This window comes from Chenopodium quinoa, unplaced genomic scaffold (assembly GCF_001683475.1).
Source record: "Chenopodium quinoa cultivar QQ74 unplaced genomic scaffold, ASM168347v1, whole genome shotgun sequence".
Taxonomy (NCBI): domain Eukaryota; kingdom Viridiplantae; phylum Streptophyta; class Magnoliopsida; order Caryophyllales; family Amaranthaceae; genus Chenopodium; species Chenopodium quinoa.
This window is the reverse complement of record NW_018743510.1, coordinates 5,031,953-5,059,179: the sequence shown is the minus strand read 5'-3', so window position 1 is coordinate 5,059,179 and position 27,227 is coordinate 5,031,953. Positions and strand designations below refer to the sequence as shown.

At 40.9% G+C, this 27,227-nt stretch overlaps 1 protein-coding gene across 1 annotated transcript; it reads left to right on the top strand.

Moving 5' to 3' along the window:
- Positions 1-2,321: 2,321 nt before the first annotated feature.
- On the top strand, positions 2,322-6,042 carry LOC110739784 (malate synthase, glyoxysomal-like). Its single transcript, XM_021920255.1, has 4 exons — positions 2,322-2,840; positions 3,850-4,175; positions 4,490-4,820; positions 5,178-6,042. Exons 1-4 carry the CDS (start codon positions 2,451-2,453, stop codon positions 5,835-5,837), a joined length of 1,707 nt encoding a protein of 568 aa, XP_021775947.1. The 5' UTR covers positions 2,322-2,450; the 3' UTR covers positions 5,838-6,042.
- The last annotated feature ends 21,185 nt before the right edge of the window (positions 6,043-27,227 follow it).

Sequence of the window (27,227 nt, the reverse complement as noted above, 5' to 3'; positions counted from 1 at the left end):
AAATTTAATAAACCTAATAAACAATAGTTGCAGGTAAAGGTAGGGGTCACAATTCGGGTCAGCAGGTCGGGTTCGGGTCAGATTTCGGGTTATGCTTAGAAACTATCAAAAATTGTGTAGAACCTAATATTATTACGAAATATGAAATTTGGATCAAATCGGGTCGAATTCGGGTTGTTCGGGTTCGGGTCGTGTTCTCGGGTTGGGTTAGGGATTGCCAGCTAGGGGTGTTCAGATCCGGGTACCCGGATTTTCGGGTAGTTGATAAGTCGATCCGTGTCCCGTCCTGGATAATTCGGGTACCTGAATTATCCGGGACGAGACACGGGTAACCGGATTTTATTTTATTTTATTTTTTTTTTAAACAAACCGTAAACCAGTCCTAAGCCTGAACCCGCGCGTGGACGCTTCACCGGCATCACCGCCTTGCCTAAACATGGAAGTAATAGAGCTCTCCAAACACTACAAGCAAAATGACGGCATAAATCAACGTATTTCCTTTGAACTGGAACAATTTTCGACGAGAGCGAAAACGGTGGCCGGCGACTGAGAATTGATGTTCGGTGAATTTCAAAGCGTCGGAATTGTGCGGGAGAGGATGAGCGCGCTTGAAAAGAGATCCGATCGTTGATTCGACCGAAACCCTAGATCGTCATTGTCGTCCGAGGCGATTTCCGCTAAACTCAGTGGGTTGCGGCCCATCACTCAGCAAGTGAGGCAAAAGGAGAGAGAGAGAAAGAAAACGTTGTTAGGAAGCATAATCAACTTAACCTCCTCCCTTTTCTTCATCAATTACTATACTTTTGTTTTCTCTCTCTTCATTTTCACTTTCACTTTCTCTCTCTTAAACTTTTGTTTGGAGGAAAGAAGAAGGTGTTTGAAGGAGGGTCATTTTTAGTTTTTACTTTGATCTTTAGTTTGTTTTTCATTTTTACCCAGATTTCTGTTTTTGGGTTTTTGATTTTAGTTGGTGGGTGCTGTTTAATTTTGGCAAAGATGAAGTTTATGAAGCTTGGATCTAAACCTGATTCATTTTAGACTGGGCTGGTTAACGATTTTTTTTTTTTTTTTTTTAACGGGTATCCGGGTACCCGAGATTAGCAAAGCCTGTCCCATGCCCCGGGCCACGAAACTACTATTTTAGCGGGACGGGTACCCGACCCAAAAAAACACAGAAAAATTTGTCAATTTCCCATCGTGTTTTTTGCGGGTCATCGGGTAATCAGGACGGGACAACCGGGTCGGGTTTTTTTGAACGCCCCTATTGCAAGCCCTAATTAAAGGACGACAAGATTGTAAATAAGAAGAGCAACCACGAAGGAGTAAAAATAAATAGTCTCTTCGTACATACAATTGTTTTTCTTTTTCAATAATAATAATAATAATAAAGCATTAGAAGTTTTTTTTATTCAAAAAATTAAAAAAAAAGCATTGATGATATTTTCAATGAAAAAACATTAAAATATCATTGAAGTAAACATATTAATGAAGGTAAAAATGTAAATACACATTTTTAAGGGTATAGTTGGTAGCACACTGTTTCTAAGAGTTATTTTATACTTTTTATAAGGTAGAGATTAAGTTTTTAACCAAGGGTATGAGTTTTTAACTCACCTTTGTATATTTTTTGGACGGAAAAAGGAATATAGGTCCCAAACGGTGAAAAAAAAAAAAATCACAAGTACCAAAAGGTAAAAAATGTGAAAAGTAAGACCCCCAATCTTATATTAACTCCAGGAATTGACTCAATTAAGCCCTTCGGAATTTCTACTTTGTGCAATTGGATAACTTCATTAACTTGTACTCCTCTTCAATGGGTCTAATCAAAACAATTTCAACAAGATGTCACTACATTTTTCATTTGACATATTTGTAAATATTGGTGGTCCAACTTTGAAGTGTTTAATTTAATCAAGATTACGTCTAATAAATAAATTTTTTAAATTAAAAACAAAAAAAGTATGAAATGTATATCGTTGGTTTTAAAAATTATTATTAGTCGACCAAAAAGCGAACCAATACACCGTTGGGGCACGTTTCAGCCCATCGACCGGACTATCAAACAAACACATACCTTGGAATTCCATGTTGGTAACAGAAATTGCCCTAACCAAGGCAATTGCTACAAGCACAAAATTCAAAATTGGCAATATTGGCCATAATATTTTAATCTATCCAGTCTTTGCGTCAGATTCTAATCATCCAACCTATCCTACGCACAAAATGCCACTGTCACTAACTCACTTCCCATAAATAATGATACGATAATATCTTTAATCTTTATCGTGCTTTGTCATTTGTCATATCCAATCCATTATCATATATAAATGCACATCACAACTAATAATAGTACAGTGTACCAATTCATTATACACAAACTATATACTAAACGTTACCATAATACATAAATAAAAGTTTTGAGGGGGTTAGGAATTTACCAAGGAAAAAGCATGGATTTGGGAACAACACATCATTATCCGGCTACCGGCCGATCGGAAGCCGATCGGTACGAGGTGCCCGAAGGGGTGGATGTAAGAGGAAGGTACGACGACGAGTTTGCGAAAATCCTGTCTAAGGATGCCTTGCTATTTGTTGCTGAGTTACAAAGGGAGTTTAGGAGCCATATTAAGTATGCTATGGAGTGTAGGAAGGAGGCTAAGGCTAAGTATAATAGTGGGGCGTTACCGGGGTTCGATCCTTCGACTAAGATGATCAGGGAAGGGGATTGGGTGTGTGCTGCACCACCACCTGCGGTTGCTGATCGGAGGGTTGAGATTACGGGTCCGGTTGAGAGAAAGATGGTCATTAATGCTCTTAATTCTGGGGCTAAAGTCTTTATGGTATGCATTCCAACCTTATGATATGTTACCATTTCATCTGATCCTAATTTCTAGTCAATAATTTATATGATTTTACTATGTATATACAATAGTTATTGTTTTATTTTATATTTGATTCCTCATTTATTTTGAAAGATTATGGATGATATATGCATGATATATTACCACTTTCAAATATGTGTCACAATTATATTTGCTGATTTGCACAACTGTTGTGTCATGTTTATGATCCACTTTCTGTATTTTTTATAAATTAAAGATAATTGAATTTAAACCTATTAGCTGATTAGTAATTTGTAATGTTTGGACTACACTAGGAAATTGATCATCGCATCATCCTATTAAGTACAGCTAATTTACTAGTAGTTTGAATGGGGATTAAATTGATTTATGTCTATTAGGGTGACGATTAATCATTTGGTTTGGTTTTACATAGACTTGTATCATACTGTTATTAATCAATTTATGTGGCTTAATCAATCATCAATTATGTTGGCCTATTTCGATTTCAGTCGTAAATTTGATAGCAATTAGTTTTATTTGAGTAATTGGGTATGAGTCAGATTGAGTTGATTACAATAGTTTTTTTTTTTTTTTTTGGACATAAGATCACAATAGTCTGAGACTATAGTTCTATGTCTATGATTAGTGCTGTACACCTCTTTTTTCCCCTGTTCTTTTACTCCCTGTTTAAATGCAGAATATCCACTATATTGTTTGCTGCTTCATTTCTAAAATCCTGCAAACAGCAAAATCACTTTGAAGCTAAATGAATCTTTTGATTCGGATGAGATTCACTCTTAAAGTCCCTCTGATTATGTGTAGTGTGTAAGACAGTATACAAGATATATAAATATTTGTTGTAGATTATTTACTTCCTTAAATGTTTTGTTTATCTTTGGATAATAGTATCACTTGTAATAATTCTCTGTATATTCTCCGTAACATGCCTGAACAAATAAGGTTAATTATATTGTGATGTTAATTATTGATTTTATAATAAATGCAGGCTGATTTTGAAGATGCATTATCACCAAGCTGGGAGAACTTGATGAAAGGACAGGTGAACTTAAGAGATGCTGTGAATGGGACAATTAGTTTCAATGACAAAGCTAGGAATAGAGTCTATAAACTAAATGACCAAATTGCTAAGCTCTTTGTCCGCCCACGCGGTTGGCACCTGCCTGAAGCCCATATTCTGATTGACGGCGAGCCTGCTACTGGCTGTCTTGTCGACTTTGGCCTCTACTTCTACCACAACTTTGCCAAATTCCGCCAAGTGCAGGGTGATGGCTTTGGCCCCTTCTTCTATCTCCCAAAGATGGAACACTCCAGGTGAATGATATGAAACATTGCCACATTGCTGTATATGCAGCTATGTTTTTACAGTTTCTTTAATGTGTTACTCCTGTTATTAGCTCACTAGATAGGCTAGAATGCTAGATAGTACCCGAGTCTTGCTCGATTTACTAGGTTATAAAACTTTTTTGCTGTTTCACTCTGTTGATATATACTTGTATAATGTGTTTTAGATGTCTTACTCCTATTGCTAGTCAAATGTTAGACATTTTCCAGCTACACTTTCTTGGTTTATGCAATTATGCTTGTACAATGTGCTAATTTGTTAACTACTTTGTTCAATTACACAGGGAAGCAAAGATATGGAACAATGTGTTTGAGAAAGCAGAGAAGATAGCAGGAATAGAGAAAGGAAGTATTAGGGCGACGGTACTCATAGAGACACTTCCTGCAGTATTCCAAATGAATGAGATATTGTATGAGCTGAGAGACCACTCTGTAGGGCTCAACTGTGGGAGGTGGGACTACATCTTCAGCTATATCAAGACTTTCCAATCTCACCCTGACCGCCTTGTACCTGACCGTGTTCAGGTTGGGATGTCCCAACACTTCATGAGAAGTTATTCCGATCTTCTCATCTACACTTGCCACAAGCGTGGTGTCCACGCTATGGGAGGCATGGTATGTACTCTTTTCACCTGTCTGAAACATTACTCTCGTCTGTCTGAAACATTACTCTCGCCTGTCTGAAACATTACTAGTCTTCATTTACTGGAACTGTTATAACCACTCTATATTTATATCATTGGCACTTCTGTTTTTCTATGTTTCAAATACATGACTTTTGAAGTTTTACACTAACATAGCATGAGACTTCCAAGTTTTCCTTAAAAGTAAAAAATTCCTTGGTATAACACTATAACAGTAAGTTATTGTAAGATCGTCTGATCACGATGACTGTCCAATTCGCTTCACTACTTACACATAACACATTCAATCTAAAATTATAAGTAACAAATGCGTATTTTTAATGAACAGGCGGCCCAGATTCCTATAAGGGACAATGCACAAGCAAACGAGAGGGCTATGGAGCTAGTAAAGTTGGACAAGTTGAGAGAAGTAAAAGCAGGACATGATGGTACTTGGGCTGCACACCCAGGCCTAATCCCACCAATCTTAGAAGCCTTCGACCCCAACATGGGCGATGCCCCAAACCAAATCCAATCTGCGCCCCGGCCAGAAGCTTCTGCCATATCAGAGGAGGATCTGTTGCAGCTACCTGAAGGAGTTCGTACCATAGAAGGGCTCCGGCTCAACACCCGAGTTGGAATTCAGTACTTAGCAGCATGGCTTTCAGGGTCAGGTGCAGTCCCTCTGTACAACTTGATGGAGGATGCTGCTACTGCAGAGATCAGCAGGGCTCAGAACTGGCAGTGGCTCAAGTACAGGGCCGAGTTAGACGGGGATGGGCTTGGAGTTAAGGTCACTCCGGAACTCTTTGCTCGCGTAGTTGAGGAAGAAATGGAGAGAATTCAGAAACAGGTTGGAAGTGAGAAGTTTCAGACTGGTAATTACAAGGAAGCCTGCACCCTTTTTACCAACCAGTGTACTGCTACAGAGCTGGATGATTTTCTGACTCTTGATGCTTATAACCACATTGTCATCGATCACCCCAAGCCTGGGTCGCCGAGGCTTTAAAGGAGACTTGAAGCAATGGTCTATTATTACTATGTTTACTTGGGATTCTGCACTAGGTCTATGTTGCATCATAAAAATAAAAAACCAATGCGCATAATGTTTAAATGCTAGTATTGTAAGAATAAATTATTGGAAAATTTGTCAAGAATAAGCCAACCTTTCCCTGGTTAGCTTAAAATAAGCCAACTTTTCAATTAACTCAAAATTAGTCGACTTTAAAGGAGTATTTCTTTTAATAGGTCAAATTACCTACAACCTACCAAACAGGTCATTTTTTAGAGAGAGAGAGAGAGAGAGTTGCTAGAATGAGAAATGAGAAAATGAGAAAGCTAATAATATCCTAACACATTTCATTGTTAAAATATGAGAAAGTTAAGAATAAAAAGAGGAGGGAATTTGAATTTTAAACCAAGATGATATGTCAAGAGATTAGTAGCTTTCTCATTTTCTTATTTCTTTTATATATATATATATATATATATATATATATATATATATATATATATATATATATATATATATATATATATATATATGAATTTGCTAGAATGAGAAATGAGAATATGAGAAGCCAGTTAAAAACTCCCGTGTGAGGAATACAATTAAGGTGAGAAGTGTGAGAAGTGTGAGAAGCATCCGTAGCTGTTAGATCAATTATATCTGATGGATAATAATACTCCCGTGTTAGTGATGGCATATTGGTAATTATACAAACATTATCCTTCCCTTTTGTCAGACTATGCTCCACATGATTCTACCCAAAAACTAATACAGGACTTTGGTAGTATCATTTTCATTTTCTCTCCCCTTCTTTCTTCTATAATTTCATGGAGCAATGGAAGTTGAAAATGGCGTCATTCCATATTTGTCATCTGTTAATTCTTGTTGTACCTACATTATCTATTTGATGTATTTCTATAAATTATTTAATGTAATTATAATGATTTTTAATGTATCCACAATAGATCATCTTTAATGTCCCAAAAACATTTCAAGTCCTTCGAACAATTCCTAGATCCCGATAGAATGCTTTCCCATTTTCTTTCCCTCTCCTCCTTTCTCTCTCTTCAACCTCTTATCAACTTCAAGTGTTGCTATGGAGCTCGAAACGGGTCATGTTGTTTTCAGTCGGCTTCGTCGTACCCTGTTTGCAATTCCTCCATTGTTGTTTAGAGCTCTAGTTCTGTTTTTTGGTTAATTGAATTATGCTCTAAATGGTGTTTGAATGAAGAAGATGACCAACAGCTAATTGAATTTAATTGAATTGAAAATGTCTAATGTTTTATAATAATAAATTTAATATGCTAGCTAATTAAAACATAATTCCCAACTTGAATCATGAAGATTGAAGAGGTTTACCTTCATTAAATGTATTTTTCATTAAGCAAGTTTTCATAGTGCAGGTGATATTCACAATAATGGTCTTTTAGTATACCTGCAGTGGGTTTATTTACTTTAATGTACCTGAACAGATTTTTTGATGTATCTATAGTGAATAGTCAATGAATCCGTAATGTGTTTTTATTGTATCTAAACTACGAGTAATTTTTTTGATGTATCTATAATAAATAATCGATGTATCTGCAATGAATTTCTAATGTATCTATAATTTTTAGTCAATATACCTCAATATGTTTTTGATCGATGTATCTGATCTTCTCACACTTCTCACCATAAGAGCACTTCTCACTGGATCCCAATATATATATATAAGGTTTACTTGGATAACAATGGACTAACCCTACATCTAGTGTATTCCGGAATGATCATGGGTATTATGGGCATCCACACAATATTTCATAACACTCCCCCTTGGATGTCCATTATTGAATATCGTGCCTCGTTAAAAGTTTAAAACCTTATTAGGAAAAATCATGTGGGATAAAAACTTAATGAAAGAAAAAGAGTACATCATTCTTTGTAATACACTTGAGATGCTGTCTCATTAAAAAACCTTACTAGGAAAACCCATTATGGGACAAAACCATGGTCAAGGGAAAAAGAGTGCAGCGCGTAAATTCTCCTCCAGATGAATACATAACTTGAGATCTTCTATTACAATGAATCCAATGCCGGTGGATAACTTTTCATTTGTAGCAGAATAAAGTATATTCCTTGATAGTTGCTCCTCCCAAATTGAATTTGAATCTTCAAGTCTTTACGTGGAACATGTAAAGTGTCTTCATTCCACCATGCTAATGATAATAATACATGTGTTTATCTCTATGTCATTCGAAATCTCTATTTAAAGTTGCCTTAAACGTAAAACTAATGCCTTCTTTTGGAGGTCATATCATGCAAAATAAAAACTAATGACCAAAATTTGATCAAAGATTTATTCTTAATAATTTGATGTCAACACGTACGTGATATCATCAATGTCGTTGTCCAATCTTATATGTTTAATAATTACATGCTTTACTTATGGTTCTTTTGGACCATAAGAGGACATTCTCACGCATAACTACCTCGTTATTATTCTTTAGACGACGTTTCATAATTGATATGATAGTTCTCTAGCAAATACAAATAGTAAATCTCACTAACTCTCAAATGCCCAAACTTCAGGTTAAGATGCCAATGATGTAGTCACATAGGCTTTTCAGAAGTTCGATAATAATTGCAATGTTCAAAATATAAAATTTGTAAGACTGGATAATTAAATACGTTATATAAGTTCTTTAGGAACTTTTCTTACATGATTCAAAACATGTTATTAGATCAACGTCATATATAATTTCATCACAATTATAAGCCTGTTGGAATATAAATATCTCTTTCTAATTTTCCATCAAAGTTGTAAATATTGCTATACTTTGGACGAACATTCACATATACCACAAATATTGTATAGAAACGAGTGCATGGAATATGAGATATAGAAATCATGGTAAGATATTAAATAATATATACAATGAGTAATGCATTTAACAACTTCTTACACATGCAATAAGTAATCTAATAACGTATGACTTACACATGCACATGAACATGAGATTCAAAATAATGCAAGACATTGTACAGTGTGTATTTAGAAATCCATATTTCATTGGACTTCTGGTCCGTGATAAACTTTTGATCATTATCATTATGTCCACATCAAAATGAACCTATATATTTCAGATCCCTTATTCACTAGTCCATTCTATCATGCATATGCATAGTATTTATCGGTTCCATAATATACCGGTATCATAAAATTTTTGTAATGTACATTCCGCATGCTATTTTACAATGATATCTGAATCCATTTCCATTTGGTAGTATTATAATCATCTTATATCATAGGCCATCTATTATAGTTCAGATATTTATACCACTTCTAGGGTATTTCATACATTATGGTATTAATATCATATTCTTACACTTTAAAAGTGTCAACTACACTATCTTGCCATATATTACATATATTGGAACCGATCATACAATCTACACTTTGAGTATAGTGATTCAAGGAAATTTGATAAGATATATCTCAATGTATGCACATTTTCACTATGACCAAAATGTATCTCTCTATGCCTTTGAACGGGTCATAATGGCATACAAATCAAATCATAGATGTGTGCAACATATCTTGATATAGAAGTTGGCATGTAACTTTACAAATTACCAATATAGGAATCAACTAATTATAATTTTGGCAACTTACTCCATTTCTTCTCCCCCTAAGCTGGTAAAATATATTAAATATCATAGGGACATCAAAATTCTTACCCAACTTAGTGCATAATTGTTCAACAAAATTCTTTAGGAGGATTATATTTAACATAATTTATCTATGTTGTTATCCATGGGGAGGAGTTTATTGTGCAGTTATTTATCATTTATTTTCTTAATTCTTATGCTGACTTATAATAACCCCATCTAGAGATTATTGTGTAAATATAAATAACTTGTTTGTAATTCCACTAGATGATGATCTCCTGGATCCCAAAAATTTTAATAGTGGAAGTTATCTAAACATTTCCTCGTAAAAGTTACTTTGGTGAGCTTCAAGTCACCTAATAGTGAACAACATATAAGCTATTGCGGTAAACTTCTAATTTATATGTAAACTTATTGTTTCGGGGTTTTCTGATGTCCTGCGGGAGAGTTACAATTCCGGGACTGGTATCCTTGCGCCTGTACCTGCAAAACAAACGGATGCTCCGGATGATTGGAGATCCGCCTCCGACGGTCAAGTTAGTACTTGATTAAGGAGTAATTAATGCGGAAATTAAAGTGATTGGGTCTCTCTAGGTGAGAGTGTTTAATGTGTGTAATCTACGTTTTTTGCGTAATCCCCCTTAATGAGGATTAAGGGAGGTATTTATAACCTCGGGAAACGTGCCAATCTAGGTTTAGGTTAACCTTGGGCTGATTGGGCTTCCCTCGGAAGTTGGGCCTAGGTGACCGGTTATCCCAGGTGTCATGGGAAGGACACGTGTCGTGTCGTAATTGGTCCATAGTGGACGGATCATTGCTTGACACGTGGCAGACTCCTATTGGCCCATGTGACGGACACATGGCGGAACCTGATTGGTCCACTTGTCAGATGGTGATTGGTGGGGAAAAATCCCCTAATCATTTTCCCCTCACAGGTGGCACGTGACTGGTCACGTGTTACCTGTGACAGGTATCGCCCTGTAACAAGCGACGACCTGCTACAGGTGTCACTCGGCGAGAGGCCGAGAGATTCTCCCGCCAAAATTTTGAATTCTGGAAGTGACCCTTCGCCTTCTCACTTCGCCTATATAAAGGAGTGTTGACTTCGGTCATTTTCACACTTGAAAACTTTGAGAGAACATTCGGACCCCTGAACTTGCTCTGACATTTTGGACCCTTTCTGCCTACCGCCTGCTCTGACAAGCCGACTGCAAAGGATTTTCAGAACTTCATCAATCGTCACTCGTTCAGGAAACCGTCGGTTCTCTTACTCTTAATTTTCTCTTTACTTTATTCTTTTTTGAAATGGCACCACGGAAGCACACGACACGACCTAGGTTACTGATCAGCCGGTCACCGGGACGGATGAATCTAGGACTAGGAGTGCCGCCTGCCCTTTTCTGGACCCATCTTTTCCCTTTATACAAAGTCCAACTGTATCTGTGTCTATGCAGAGCATGATGGCCAGAACAAAAAAGACGGCAGTTCGTGAAACATCTGACCAGGCGCCAGATGTGGAAGTGAAACAAAGCGGCTTGAAAGACAGCAGTTCTGAGGGAGGAGTCAAAGTGACCCCTTCCCATTTTACAGTTGACAATTCTACATTCTCTCCTGCTCCTTTTAAAGGAGAGGAGGCGGGCCCCTCCGGGAGAGGGGAAGAGTCGTCCTCTTCGGACTCGTCAGAGGACGATTCCGAGTCTAGCTCTTCTGGCCATGCTTCTCTGGACACAGAAGAGAAAAACAGTCGCCTACAAGAGGCGAGGCTTTCTCACGCAGTTGAGAAGGGGGACGATTGGGCGGAGCCATCCGCCTCTCACCGAGAGCAAAATACCCCCTACTACTGCACGGTACCTCGGGGCCGGATTACAGCCATGCAAGAGAAAGTGGAGAGCTTTATCGCAAACCACACAATGGGCCCCGACTTTTTAGTGTTCGTGCCGGATCCAGAAGACACCGTCGTCTGGCCGGCTGGTACCAGTTATGATGGCGCCTGCTTTGGCTGCTACGAGGCGGCCATCAAGGCTGGGCTGCGCTTCCCATTACATCCGGCTGTTCAGCGGATCTTGGATGGGTATGAGTTGGGGTTATGGCAGTTAGCCCCGAACTCCTGGGTCAACGTACTCGGCTATGTGGCCGGGTGCGAACTGCACGGGGTGGAGCCGAACTTCGAGGCTTTCGCCCACATGAACTACCTCAGCCGGACCCCTAAGGCAGGCGGTACCGGCTGATATCAATTGACGAGCCACAGGGGCTACCTCATGACGAGAGGTAAAGCAAACAAATGGAAGGACTGGCGGAGCACCTTCCTTATCATTGAGAGTTCAGACACAGAGCTGAACAAGCGCTTCAATAGGTGGAACAGGAATCCGCCCCTTCTTGCAGGCGGCCGCAGCATGCCGCCTGTTCCCCCCAAGGCTAAGAAAGAGATCCTAGATAAAGGACTCTTCAAAGTAGAGTCGAAGGTGAACTCTACTTCAGGGGTACGAGAGCAAGTACCCCTGCACTGCGTCCCGAGCTTCAAATGGCTCTACGACGAGTACTTTTTGCCCGCCTGTGGCCTCAGCAGTCGGTGCTCAAGAGGTAGCCGGCCTGTCGAATACTCTGTTGTTCCATGCATTTCGTGTTATGACTTTTATTAACTTTGCTATTTGTTTTTGCAGCGGACGCCATGAGCAAGATTACCGCCTCCAAGACTGCGGCGGCCATGTTGCGGGCCTCCATCATGCAACAGTCTTCAACCGACTCCCCCAACAAGGGGGCACCCTTGGTGGGCTTCGAACCTTTCACCCTCTCTTTGGAGTTGTGTTTATGCATATACTGACTCTTTTCTTCTTTTTTAGACGGGCGCTCCAAGAGCTTCTTCTTCCCAACAGCCGGACCCCAAGGCCCGGAGGACGACTGTTGCGAGCTCTCCTGGTTCTGCCAGGAAACATGTGGCGGCTGAGAAGCAGCCGACCACTTCTTCTAAAACTCCAGCTGGGCCACCTAGAAGTATGAATTTATCCTTGTAAATTTTAGACTTGCTCCCTTCTGTACTAGGTCTAATCCGTTTGTTTATGCTTGATGCAGCCGGCCCTCAGGAGCCTGACTTGGTCAAGGTGGCCAAGTCTATGATCAAGGCCGTTCTTCCAGCTGAAAGGGAGGCGGTCAGGGGTGTCGGCACCCTTGACCTAGACGGGATTGCAGGGGTCCTTGCTGAGGTATACTTAGCATATTTTTGAGTATTTGAATTCCAGGACGCCTGTTTTCTTTTTTTGTTTGGAAACTGACGCCTGTTCCCCTTTTTACTTAAGCCCTGCTCCGAGTGAACGGCCTTCGCAAGCCGCTTGACCGGAAGAACAAAGAGGTAAAGGCTGCAAAAGCTATGGCCGCCTCTGACTGTGATAAGGCAATGTTTCAAATTGCCCAAAATGAAGTTCTGACCATTGATATTCTTTATTATCAGGCGCAGGCTACCGCCGCTATCCGGGCTCAGTTAGAGGCGGCCCAGAAGAGGAATAGCGAGCTGAAGGCGACCATCAACAACCTCAAGGCCGAGCTGAGACCTCTTCGCCAAAAGATGTCCTCATACGAGACCTTGGAGAAATCCTTGGCGAGCGTAAAGGTACGCCTGGTGACCTAGGAGAAGAGTCTTACTCAAGAGCTCTCGGAAAAGGCCGAGCAAGAAAAGAAAGAGCTGGTCCGGGAGATGATGGAAGACTCTGCTCAAATCCAGCGCATGACTTGGGGCCGCCTCTTCCCCAATGCCGACTTTGCCTCATGGGAAAAAACGTACCGCCAGTGTTCTGATAGATATAATCAAGAGATCCTGGCGGCTGCTGAGGAAGAGGCGTTGGAGGAGGAGGAGCAGCCGGTAGTGGCGCTTGTGCCGCTTGGGGGTAATGCATCAAAGAAGGATGCAGCTGAAGCCGAGTCCAGCAGGAAGAGTGCTGACCAGGCGGCAGCTGCTAATATTGAAGATCTGCCCCCTTCTTAAGCTTTATGTCTTCTTTCCACGGCCTGCGTGCCGTTTGTTTGTATTTACCCGGCCAGGGGCCGGGGCTCTGAATATTTTGCCGGTCTTTAATGACCGGATTCTTTTTAATGAATTTTTTTGTTTTGCTTCAAATTTGTTCAAGTATTGAATTATTATGATATCCAATTGTACACTATACCGACTGTTTTACATGGCCGATAGTTGCAGACAGGTACGGATAGTTAGTCACGCCGCCTATGCCCCTGGACGACTGGTTGTCTGTTTCCAGGCTAGACGATCAGTCGGCCATTTACCCAATCGGTATTCGAACCATTTTAAAGACTGGATCCCCTTTAGGCAGGCGGTCCTGTCATTTGTAAAATCAACCAAGTAGGGAAATTGTTTCCTACTTGTCATGCTTTTAGGCTAGAGACTTTAGGCCGTCTAGGTTGACTGTATGAACACCTTTTTAGTTTCAAACTAAAATTTTTAGGGAGTGACCAAGTAAACATGATTGTTACCTAGTCGCCAAGTAACTGAGTAGTAGAGGTATCAAGCGGTGGGTACCGGTTGTCCCCCTTTATTCGCCAATGTTTGTTGGCTTTTAACTCATAGGTTGTTAACTTAGCAGGAGTAGTGGTTGAGAGCCCCTGTTTGCTAAAAACAGGCGGACGACTCATACCTTTTAGGCTCCATACTAAGTTTGAGAGAGTGACTGAGTTAACTTTGGTGTTACTCAGTCGCCGTCACTCCTGCTTGAGTAGTAAAGGTACCAGGCGACGGAGGCCGGCTGAACCTTTTGATTCGCCAATGTTTGTTGGCTATTAACTCAAGAGGTACCCCCTGAATTTATCCCAAGTAATACAGGCGGTCATCTGACTCAGATGCCAACTGCTACCACTGGTTTGGTTAGTGATAGAGTTATCCTTGTCTCAAAAACGGCTACGTGGTTGCCCTTGGGGTCAGTCGTATAGGTTCCGTGTAATTAGTTTATAGAGCAATGTTCCACCCAAAAGGGAGCTGCTCTCTGCGACGAATTTCATCCGGAAGGATGCCGCCGAGCGCCTGCTATGATGTTGGGACAGGTCGTATTAGTTTTGAAGATTGGATCAGTTGGCTTGGCGCCTGGTCTGATCATTCGGCCTGTGGCCTTGGTTAGTTCTTGGTGAACGTAGGTGCTAAGTAAAAGGAGGGTAGCCGCTTGTTTAGGCACAGGGTCGGCCAGGCCCTGATCATTTTTAGTTAAGTATAAGGGGGTGGCTGTGTGTTTGGAACCAGTCGGCCCTCTTCTATGGAGAGTAGCCGACTATATGTCCAGACGGCATGCCCCTATGGTGATAGAGTAAAATATTCAATGGAGAGTAGCCGACTGTAAAGGTACAGGCGGCATGCCCCTCCGAAGATAGAGTAAAATACTCAATGGAGAGTAGCCGACTGTAAAGGTACAGACGGCATGCCCCTCTTAAGATAGAGTAAAATACTCAATGGAGAGTAGCCGACTGTAAAGGTACAGACGACATGCCCCTCTTAAGTAAGAATAAAAACTGAGTATGGAGAGTAGCCGACCGTTTGTTAGTAGGCGTGCCCCTCTTAGTACAAAATTGAATATTAAGTATGCAAACTTTAATTAAGTAGCCCTTGACTATTTACATCATTCAAAAGAAATATTTCTTAAGATTATCTACATTCCAAGTTCGAGGCAACGGTTGTCCGTCTGGTGTTCCCAGACGGTAGGTACCGTGCCTGACCTCTTCACAGATTCTGTAGGGTCCTTCCCAGTTGGGAGTTAGTTTGCCAGACTCATTAGCCCTTCCAATCGCTTCCATTTTTCTAAGTACAAAGTCCCCCACTTTGAGTGGACGCCTGTGTACTTTTTTGTTGTATGATCTAGTCATTCTCAGGCGGTAAATTTCATGGCGCAAGACAGCATTGCCCCTCCTTTCAGGAAGTGAGTCTAATGCCAGGCGCATGGCTTCCCAGTTTGCCTCTTCGTCATATAGCATTACTCGAAGAGTCGGCTCGTAGTGTTCTATTGGAAGAACAGCTTCCGCACCATAAGTTAGGAGGAATGGAGTTTCTCCAGTCGCCCCTTTTTCAGTTGTCCTAATGGCCCAGAGAACATGTGGTAATTCATTCGCCCATAGGCCGCCTGCTCGTTCAACCTTTTTCTTGAGACCGTCTGAGATGATTTTATTAAAGGCTTCTACCTGGCCGTTTGCTTGTGGACGGCCGACAGATGCAAAGTAGTGTGCAATTCCTTGGTCACCCAACCAGCGTTTGAGAACAGGCGTCTCAAACTGGGGACCATTATCAAAAACCATAGACATGGGAACCCCGAACCGAGTGATGACATTTTTCCAAATGAATGAAATTACATCCTTCGTCTTGATTCCCTTTACAACCTCCGCCTCTACCCATTTAGTGAAGTAGTCGACGGCAACAAGTATGTACCTCCTTCCGCCTGTAGCAGGCGTATATGGACCCAGAATATCCATGCCCCACTTAGCAAACGATAGTGGGCTATGAATGGTAGTGAGGTCAGTAGCCGGACGGTGAATTAGTTTGCCAAACCTTTGGCACTTGTCACATTTTTTCACCATCTCCATCGCATCTGCTTCTAAAGCAGGCCAAAAGTAGCCCTGCCGCCTTGCCCGTTGAGCAAGCGTCCTACCGCCTATATGGGAAGCACAGTAACCAGAGTGAAGATCGTCCAGTATCTCTCGCCCCTTTTCTGGAGTAACACACTTTAAGAAGGGTTGAAGGTACCCCCTTTTGTGAAGTTCTCCCTTTATTATTTCAAAACTGGTTGCTCGTTTTTTCAGTGCTGCCGCCTGTTGATGATCATCCGGCAGGGTACCATTTGTCAGATATGCCCTGATTGGATCCATCCAGGTTGAGCTTCTGTCTAAGATTCCAATAGGTTCTTCCTCAATGCTTCTCCTCTCCATTACTTCCCAAAAAACAGCTCGAGGAGTATCACAGGAGGCGGATGATGCGAATTTTGAAAGTGCATCCGCCTGGTTGTTTTCTGATCTCGACACTTGGGTCAGATGGAAATCCTCAAGGGAGCCGACTGCTTGTCGGACCGCCTGTAAATACTTGATCATGGCCGGATGGGTTGCTTCGTATTCGCCATTGTACTGACTCACTATCAATTGTGAATCGGAACAGGCGTATATTTTTCTTTCCCCTGCCGCCTTGCACATGCGGATTCCGGCTAGTAAAGCTTCATATTCTGCCTCATTGTTTGAGGCCTGAAAACTGAAGCGTAGAGCATACTCGTACTTGTCTCCCTCTGGCGACTGACATATGACGTCTGCTCCACAACCATTTGAAGTAGAGCTTCCGTCCACATATACCTTCTAGACTTGGTCTGGAACTTGAGAGTCAGGAGGACGAGTCATCTCAACAATAAAGTCAGCAAAGGCTTGCCCCTTCACTGCTTTTCTAGGCTCGAAGGTAACTTCGAGGCTCTGTATTTCTATGGCCCATTTGATCATTCGGCCTGACGACTCCATGATGGTCAGTGGCCGCTTGATAGGTTGGTCTGTATACACGACGACTGCATGTGCCAAAAAGTAGGGCTTCAATTTTTTAACAGCCATGAAGAGTGCAAGACCAAATTTCTCCACTAAGGGATACCTCAACTCGGCATTTTTCAGTACGTGACTGACAAAGTAGACCGGGAGCTGACAACCGTCTCTTTCAGCAAGGAGAACAACGCTTAACGCATGATCAGAGACAGCCAGGTACATGTAGAGTACTTCTTTGGGCAAAGGGCTGACCAGCCTCGGCAAGGAATGCAAGTGAACTTTCAATTTCTGGAAGGCCGCCTCAGCATCCGGCCCCCATTCAAACCTTGCCTTTTTCTTAATTGCCTGGAAAAAGTATAGGCATTTGTCGCCTGATCAGCTTAGAAATCTTCCCAAGGCCGCCAGACAACCTGTTAACTTCTGAACCTCTCGGATGGTACGAGGCGACTGCATGTCAATGACCGCCTGCACCTTCTCAGGGTTCGCCTCTATTCCTCTCTGATTGATAAGGAATCCGAGAAATTTTCCAGACTCAACTCCAAAGACACATTTCTTGGGATTGAGCATGACATGGTGCCGCCTGAGTGTGGCGAAAGTTTCTCGGAGGTCCGACAGATGATCTTTCTGAAGTTTAGACTTGACAATCATATCATCAATATATGCCTCGACATTTCTCCCAATCTGATCAAAGAACAGTGTTTATCATTCGCTGGAAAGTGGCCGGGGCATTCTTAAGACCAAACGACATGACCGTGTAACAATATAACCCCTGATCAGTGACGAAGGCCGTCTTCTCCTGATCTTTCTCCCATAAAGGAATTTGATGGAAACCAGAGTAGGCGTCCATAAAGCTCATCAAAGCATGGTCGGCTGTTGAGTCGACCAGGTTATCAATTTTAGGCAGAGGGTAACTGTCTTTGGGGCACGCCTTGTTTAAGTCTGTGTAGTCTACACACATTCGCCAGGTGCCATTCGGCTTTTTAACAAGCACCACATTTGCAACCCAGTCTGGGAAGTAACATTGCCGAATGAACCCTGCATCAAGTAATTTTTAACTTTGGCGGCTGCCGCCTTACTTCTTTCTTCGCCATGGTTCCGCTTCTTCTGCCGTACTGGCTTCTTTTTCGGATCCACGACCAGTTTATGTACCGCCAGATCAGGACTAATGCCTGGCATTTCATGGACTTCGAAGGCAAAGATGTCCTTGTATTCTTTCAATAGTTTGTGAAAGTCGTCACCCAGGTCCCTTAGAGCAGTCGTCCCAACCTTGATTGTTCTGTCAGGACGCGAGTCATCTAACATCAGGTCCGTATGCTCACCAGCTGGCTGAGGGCGGAATTCATCCGACCGCTCCTCTGCCAATGATTGCTATTTTCTGTCTTTTCTTGCGGCCCCTGTCTGGGATGCCTTTCTCTTCTTGCCGCCTGCTTCTTGAACAGGCGCACTCTCCTTGACATTGTCAAGGTCTATTTTTCCACCGCTCGACATAGTGGCCATAACAGTGGGCTTGACATCCGAGAGATAGCACTCTCGGGCCATCCTCTGATCTCCCCTTAGGGACCCGACTGTTCCATTATCCCTCTCAAATTTGAGCAACATAAGAGATGGGATTATAACAGCCTTGGAATTATTCAGGGTTGGTCGTCCCAGAATCATGTTGTAGGCCGAGAGTTTTTCTACTACCAGGAACCGGACTACCATGTGTCGTCCTTCCCCTTTTTTGCCCAGGCGGATGGGTAAATCCACTCGTCCCACTGGATGGACGACTCCTCCTCCAAACCCTACTAAAGGGTGGGATGCCGAATGTATGCAATCAGTCTGATATTTTAGTTTCGACAGACATTTGCTACTGATGAGATCTGAGGAGCTTCCGGTATCTATGAGGATTCGGCCAACTCTCTGGTTGGCCACTTTACATTCAATAACGATAGGGTCTTCATGCGGCCCTCTTACCCCTCCTAGATCTTCTTCAGTGATGACAATCTCAGGAAATGAATATTTGGAGGGCCGTTCTTGGTGAACGGAATTTACATCTAACCGTCTGATATTGTCTTTGTTGCCCCTAATAGTGGGGCCGCCTCCTGAGAAGCCGCCTGCAATGGTGTAGACGACTGCATCATTTGTATCGGAACTATCGGCCTGCTGATTCTTTTTGGCCGACTGCTTTTTCAAGGAAGTGTTCCCCGTAGATTTCTTGACATAAGTGTCAAGATCACCTTGCTCAGCCAGGCGGTCCAAATACCGCATGAGACTGATGCATTCATTGGTGTGATGACCAACATCTTCATGATAATCACAGAATTTTTCTTGGTTCCGGTTGTTTGCAGAACCCTTCATGGGGACCGGCTTCTCAATTGAGATCCGTCCTTTGATTTCCTTTAGGATAAATTGGCTATCGTTGTTAAACGCATACTTTGGGGAGTATGGTTTGAATTCTTTTTTCTTTTTCTGGGCCAGCTGTTTAGAGGAATCATCCGCCCAGACCTCTTTTCTCTTCTCGTCTTTGTTTGACGACTGTTTCTATCGTCCTTCTCTTTTGTCGGACCTTCTCCCGTCTGACTGTTTTACCGTACTACAAAGATCAGTCGCCTGTATATAAGCTTCCGTTTCAATCAAGGCCTCTTGAAGAGTCGCCACCCTCTTTCGGACCAAATCAAATTTGAAGGTCGACCCGTCTTTGAGACCTCTGAAAAAGTCAGTATAGGCTACTTCATCCGGTAACCCTTGAATCTGTATTCTCATCAGGTTAAACCGCCTGATGTAAGAACGAAGCCCCTCCTTCTCGCCCTGCTGAACTGTTCCTAAATCAAGGGTCGTCTTCTTCGCAGGGATGTTCATGGAGAAGTTGGAGGTGAATAAGTAAGCAAGCGTCTTGAAGTTATTTACACAACCAGTCGGCAGGTTGCCGAACCATTATTGTGCGATTCCTTTGAGAGTCGCTGGGAAACACTTGCACCAAGTGGGATCATCCAACCCTTGAAGGTACATCAGGTTGGTGAATGCCATCAGATGGTCTTCTGGGTTAGTAGTGCCGTCATAGGCGCCTACTAATACATTTTTCACTTTGTCCGGCTGAGCGGCTTCAGTAATTTCCTTGGAGAAGGCCGACGGCTGTTCGCCAAGTCTAAGCAACCGTAGCTGCCAGTCCATAGGTTGGACGTTTTTTGCTGCATGTCCACCAAACGGAGGTGGCTGTAAAAAATACTGTTGTTGCTGTACAAACGGTAAGTTTGTTACCGCCTGGTCGCTATGATAGCCGGACTGACGGGAGGTGCCGCCTGACTGACTCTCATGATACGACTGAGTATGCCTCATCGAGGAATTTCGCAGACTGTCTTGGAAGTTTGAAGTAGAGGCCGACTCTGACAATCGGTCACTCTTCTTCTGCTCTAGCAGTAGCCGAGCGTCTGTGTATGTTTTCCTCGACCCGTCCGCCTGAATATGACGAACAGGTTTCCTATTTCCTGGAATAGGAAAACGGTATTTTGTGAAATCAAGGGCAGGTGGCTCCCGCTTCCTAGATTTAGGATGAGGGGTCGCCTCTCGCCCTTGAACTGGCTTCCTCTTCTGTGAAGTGGAGGGTTTCTTAGTCGACTGCTCCTTGTCCAGAGCAGGCGGCTTCTTGTTGATCAACTCTTGAATTTCTCCCTTGAAGTCCCTCATGAAGGTCATGAGTTCGTTCCTTGTGATGGGAGCAGACCCATCAGTCGGCTGCTGCCGAACAGGCGGTGCGCCTGCTGGCTCGCTTCCTGTATGATGTTGTTCCCGCTCCCTCCTTTCGGTATGACGGGTACGTCGGGCCCTTAGGGTCCCGTCTGAAGTTGTGTGAGCTTCAACTTCAAATTCATTCTCAGTATCGTGGTCCGACTGAACTAGAGGGTCGTCCAGGGGACGTCTCTCTTCAGGAGTCGGTACAAACGTGGATGCCATCTCAGAAGTACTCTCCCCACAGACGGCGCCAAGATGTTTCGGGGTTTTCTGATGTCCTGCGGGAGAGTTACAATTCCGGGACTGGTATCCTTGCGCCTGTACCTGCAAAACAAACGGATGCTCCGGATGATTGGAGATCCGCCTCCGACGGTCAAGTTAGTACTTGATTAAGGAGTAATTAATGCGGAAATTAAAGTGATTGGGTCTCTCTAGGTGAGAGTGTTTAATGTGTGTAATCTGCGTTTTTTGCGTAATCCCCCTTAATGAGGATTAAGGGAGGTATTTATAACCTCGGGAAACGTGCCAATCTAGGTTTAGGTTAACCTTGGGCTGATTGGGCTTCCCTCGGAAGTTGGGCCTAGGTGACCGGTTATCCCAGGTGTCATGGGAAGGACACGTGTCGTGTCGTAATTGGTCCATAGTGGACGGATCATTGCTTGACACGTGGCAGGCTCCTATTGGCCCATGTGACGGACACATGGCGGAACCTGATTGGTCCACTTGTCAGATGGTGATTGGTGGGGAAAAATCCCCTAATCACTTATGGTCACTTATTATATGTCCACATACAAAATTTTTATAACTAATGTACAATCACTTGGAAATTTCTTCAAAACAAACTATTAAAATCACAATCTATACGTAGCTCAATCTCAATGTTATGTTTTTCCATTCAATTAATTTTGTATATCTAACATGAAAGAGCGTCATCACATTATTTCTTTCTCATATCAAGTGAAACTTCAAGTTTCCATAACAGGTAATTATTAAACCCGGATGACCTAATTTAATTATCACATCCAATCACATCTCTGAAATTGAACTGAGGTCAGTTTTCTAACATGTTCTAGTGATCACTTTATTAAACTTACTTTATGCATGGCCATGAATATGGTGTGATATTAGAACACCAACATGTGTTTCTTTATACAATTGGCAAGACAATCAACTAATATTTGATCCAATATTAACTCATACTCTACTGGAGTTTTGACTATAATCTTTATACATGCTAAACTTGTTAGACATTTTATACTTTTCTAGACTATTATATATAATTATAATAATACATATCAATTTTACTAAACATAAACTCTTCTGGAGATGTATACTGAAAAAAGGGTTTTTAACGACCAACAATTTTGTCATTATAAGCCTAAAAAGTGGTTGTTAAAATTATTAACTACGAAAAAAATTTCATCGTCAAGTTGATGTAACAGGTTCCCTCGTTATTGGTTATAACGACAATGTTCGTCGTTAAAAACTAACGACATTTCATATTTTTCGTTACTTAAGAACAACAAAAATATCTTCTCATCGTTATTTATTAACAACAATGCACCTTGTTGTCGTAATTAAATATCATAAAACGACAAACTTTTATTCAATAACGACCACATTATCCCTCGTTAAATCATATGAAAATCATCTAAATTATTCAAAATTTGTGAAACAATGACGGTACATGTTTGTCGTTATATATGGATATAAATAACAAGAGCTGCATTATTGTAAATTATTTGAATCTGTATTTGTATGATGAAATAATTAGTTAGTATAAACATAATATGTACAATCATGAACAATTTAATATTCAAGTAAAAACAGTGTCATACATTAGTACGATCCATACAACTCAATTAATAAATAAAAACTCCATGTCAAAGTTCTAAAGTAAACCTTAATGCTAAAAGTATTTATATATTCTTAAACAAACTAAACAATGGTTGAAATTTAAATCTATGGGCTTGTTCATCAAAGCTCTCCACGCACAATTAGGTACTCGGAGTTTGTGTGTTGGAACCATTGTTCGAAAACGAAGCATTGAATTGTTTTATCAATGTGTTTTTCAACATCTTCATTTCAGCTTCAACCAAATCCATGCGACTTTTAAGTCCGGTCTTTTCTTCTTGAATAGTCTCCACATGATTTGTAAGATCTCACTTTTTTTTTTGGGCTGCATTCAACTCAATTTGAAGCTCTTCTCTACTTGGTTGTGGTCCAATCATATCTTTTAAAGTTATTCCTCCTCCTAAACCAACAACACGATATCGAGACTTGGATTTAAAAACTTTTTGTGCAACCTAAGTTTCAAAGAAAGAAATTAAAGTATGTTACCGAACACAAAATTAATTATAGAGAAAATTACATCAAGATACAAATAAAGTTATTTATTCTTAAGGAGATAGCATAAATGGTATGTAATTGATTTGTTAGTTAGTCACTCAATTCCATCTGCAGTAAAATCACTAAAGCAGGCCACCGTCAGTTTCTGCTAGTTTGCTACATATTCAGAAGATTGCTTTCACAAGATTCATGCCCGGATAAAGGGCAAGGTCCATGGACAGATGGACTTCATCAAATTATGAGCAGATAGCAGGAGATCAGTGGAGGAGAGAAGGAAGGCAGCCACACAATAAAATTCAGAAGGGCCAGCACAAGAACACATAATATTGCTGAATTATGGCTTCTATCAGCTGTTGAGGTCAAGACAGGGAGAATAAAGGACGAAGGGAGCAGAGAATAAGGTATTATATGAATGAATAATTGGTTTAACAGATTAGGCCTTTAGTGGATAGATCTTGGTTCATCACATATAGCATCTACATTTGGGATGTGGATTGATGCATCTAATTCATAAATTGATCCAGAAAGTGTAGAAAGAAAACAATATCAAATTCATACATGCATCTGAAGGGTTCGATGCGTACTCTGGATAATACCCAGATTTGGATAGTGTCGATAGACTTGATACCCGACATAACTATACCAGATGAAGGCATGAGGCTAATAGCTAAATTAAAGCAATGCATTTCAATTTTCAAACATTGTATATCTGACATGTTAGGAATTCAAATAAACCATAAACAAAAGGGAAAATATAACAATTCCATATTGCAATTAACACTAACAATTCCATATTCGTCTTCTTTTATTCCTCTAACCTTATCAAATACATCCCACCATTTACAACGAAATAAAACAACTCGATTTCCTCCAAGATATTGCATCTCAATTATATCTGTTACTACTCCATAATAATCTATGTTATCATCTCCTTCTCCCGTGTTTCCAATCACAACCACTCCACTATTTTGTGTTCTGATGTGAATCAAGAGGGAAATTCTTTTGAAGAGCCAATCATATTGGTTTTAAGGCCATTAGGGTTCGAGCTTGGAGCAAAGAATCAAGAATGGTTAACATGCGCAGCCATTGAAGAAGAAGTCAAGGACCAGTTGGGTTCCGACGACAACAGCGGTGGCGACGCGCCGATCTGGGTGCCACGCGCCGGCTTCCTAGCTCCGGCCTGAGTCCAGCTACACGGTGGTGGGGCGCGTGTCGAGGATGGAGGCGCGTGAGGTGGTAGTTCGGCGGCAGTACAAAAAGAAAGATTTTCTTTACTTAGTTTTTTCTAGAGTTTTGCTTGCAAGTTTTTACCTTTCACTTGAAAGGGTTTTTCTTGGTTTAAGCAATTAGGATAAGTTTATTTTTCTGTCATTTAGTTGCTATAAACTTCATAAGGTGATTAGGAAAGTTTTTAGTTAGTTAGAGTTTGATTAGGAATAAACTACCTAGCAATCTTATCTTTGATAGGATTGAAATTCTATCTTATGTAGGATTATTAGAATCCTATCTAGGTTAGATCTTCTACTTCTAGGAGGACTAGGAGACCTCTTTTGAGGCTTTTAAAAGCTTATTTTCGTGGCTTTGAAGAACATATCAAAACCAGAAAATTTAATACAAGTTTATTGTTTGTTTTGCTTAATTGCTTACAAATTCTTTTGCTAGTTTTCAATTCAAGGAGTTGGTTGAAGATTAGAACATTAAACACTTAGTGTCTAGGAGTAGGCTAAGAGTTTAATCTCAAAATAATTAGCGTCCAGGAGTGGGTTAATTAATTTGGGGATTCGAATCATAAGTTTCAGGAGTGATCTTGTGAGGAGAAATATCGGTTCGTTTTTATTCAATCTTAAAGAAATCCTTCAAGATTGGATCGTTACTTCAAGATTGTGGATTTTCTAAAATCTTGACTAAACAAGGGGTTAGAATTCACATCAAATTGGTATCAGAGCTTGTGTGATACCACATCAAATTGGTATCAGAGCTTGTGTGATACCACATCAAATTGGTATCAGATTTCAGGGGTTTTTGATCGTTCAACACTTCGTTCATCAAATCGCACTTGTTCTCGGATAACCAGTTTTTCTGTCAACTTCAGAAGGCTCGTTCTCCTTCGTTACAAGGTCTTTTCAGGTGATTCTTTTTTTGATTTTGAGTGAAATTTTGTCTACTTTCTGCCTGTGAAATTTCGAAATTTTTCGAGTTCGTTTGCTATTAAACTGGACTGTTTTCCGCAACTGTGTCAGTTTTGGTCCGATTTAATACTTACTGCTCGTTGTGTGCAATTTTGTTCCAAGTTGTGTTGCGATTTTTGTGGGATATACCTGTGTGGATAAGGGGTCTTTTAAGTCTGTTTTTGTCTTATAATTATGGAGGAAGCTTTGAGCAAATCTATGGATGAATTTGCAAAGTTACTTCAAGGTCATAAAAAGAAGAAAAAACATGAAGATGATAACGTAGATTTTGGCTTTGGTAACAAACATATGCTTATGGAGCGACTGAATTTACATGAAGAAATTATTTTTCAAGGTCAACAAGATAGTTTGTTTCATACTCGATGCAAAGTTGTTGATAGAACTTGTAGGGTGATCATTGATAGTGGTTCATGTACCAATGTAGCGTCTACAGAGATGGTTACTAAACTCCAACTTCCTACAAGAGATCATGAAAAACCATATAAGTTGGGTTGGCTAGATAATTCTATGAGTTTTCATGTAGAACAACAAGCTTTGGTGAATTTCTCCATTCGCAATTACAAGGAAGAGTTATGGTGTGATATTATTCCTATGAGTGCTTGTCACCTTCTTTTAGGGAGACCATGGCAATTTGATCGACATGTTAAACATGATGGTGTGGCCAACACATATTCGGTCAAGGTGGGAAACAAGAGGTTCAAACTTATGCCTTTAACTATTACTCCATGCCGCGTTAAAGTTAAAGAGATGGAGGAAGATTGTCAAAAGGATAAGGAAGAAGAACATGTAGGTGCTAAAGAGCTCGAAGAAAAGGTGAGTGAAACAATTGATGTTCCAATTGTGTGTGACGTTGTTCAAGATCAGATTATTCATAATGATCTACCAATGGTGGTGTCGGAAAAGGTTTTTGATACTATTGAGGAGCCATTCGTGAATCAAGATAATAATTTAATGGTTTCTTTAGAAGTGGTGGATTCATTAGGCATGCATAAAGAGAAGAAATTGTTAGTCATACATGAGAAAAATATCATGAAGCCTAAAGTGTTCTTATGGTCAACTTCGAAGACCAAGGACCAAATTGAGAATTGGTTGTTTCTAAAATATTGCCTTGCTCGTGGTGATGTTGTTACATTGCTTAAAATTGCTAGCATTGATGTAATAGTTCTTTTGGCTTGTATTCGTCGAATTTGGATGGTTTCATGGAATTGTTCTCCTTACATGGATGAAGTGAATTTGAGGACAAATTCTTTTGAAGAGGGGGAGAATGATGTGAATCAAGAGGGAAATTCTTTTGAAGAGCCAATCATATTGGTTTTAAGGCCATTAGGGTTCGAGCTTGGAGCAAAGAATCAAGAATGGTTAACATGCGCAGCCATTGAAGAAGAAGTCAAGGACCAGTTGGGTTCCGACGACAACAGCGGTGGCGACGCGCCGATCTGGGTGCCACGCGCCGGCTTCCTAGCTCCGGCCTGAGTCCAGCTACACGGTGGTGGGGCGCGTGTCGAGGATGGAGGCGCGTGAGGTGGTAGTTCGGCGGCAGTACAAAAAGAAAGATTTTCTTTACTTAGTTTTTTCTAGAGTTTTGCTTGCAAGTTTTTACCTTTCACTTGAAAGGGTTTTTCTTGGTTTAAGCAATTAGGATAAGTTTATTTTTCTGTCATTTAGTTGCTATAAACTTCATAAGGTGATTAGGAAAGTTTTTAGTTAGTTAGAGTTTGATTAGGAATAAACTACCTAGCAATCTTATCTTTGATAGGATTGAAATTCTATCTTATGTAGGATTATTAGAATCCTATCTAGGTTAGATCTTCTACTTCTAGGAGGACTAGGAGACCTCTTTTGAGGCTTTTAAAAGCTTATTTTCGTGGCTTTGAAGAACATATCAAAACCAGAAAATTTAATACAAGTTTATTGTTTGTTTTGCTTAATTGCTTACAAATTCTTTTGCTAGTTTTCAATTCAAGGAGTTGGTTGAAGATTAGAACATTAAACACTTAGTGTCTAGGAG

Coding starts and splice junctions, on each gene's coding strand:
- LOC110739784 (XM_021920255.1), top strand. CDS start 2,451: ATGGATTTGGGAACAACACATCATTATCCGGCTACCGGCCGATCGGAA. Junction 2,841..3,849: donor CTGGGGCTAAAGTCTTTATG/GTATGCATTCCA, acceptor TAATAAATGCAG/GCTGATTTTGAAGATGCATT. Junction 4,176..4,489: donor CCAAAGATGGAACACTCCAG/GTGAATGATATG, acceptor TCAATTACACAG/GGAAGCAAAGATATGGAACA.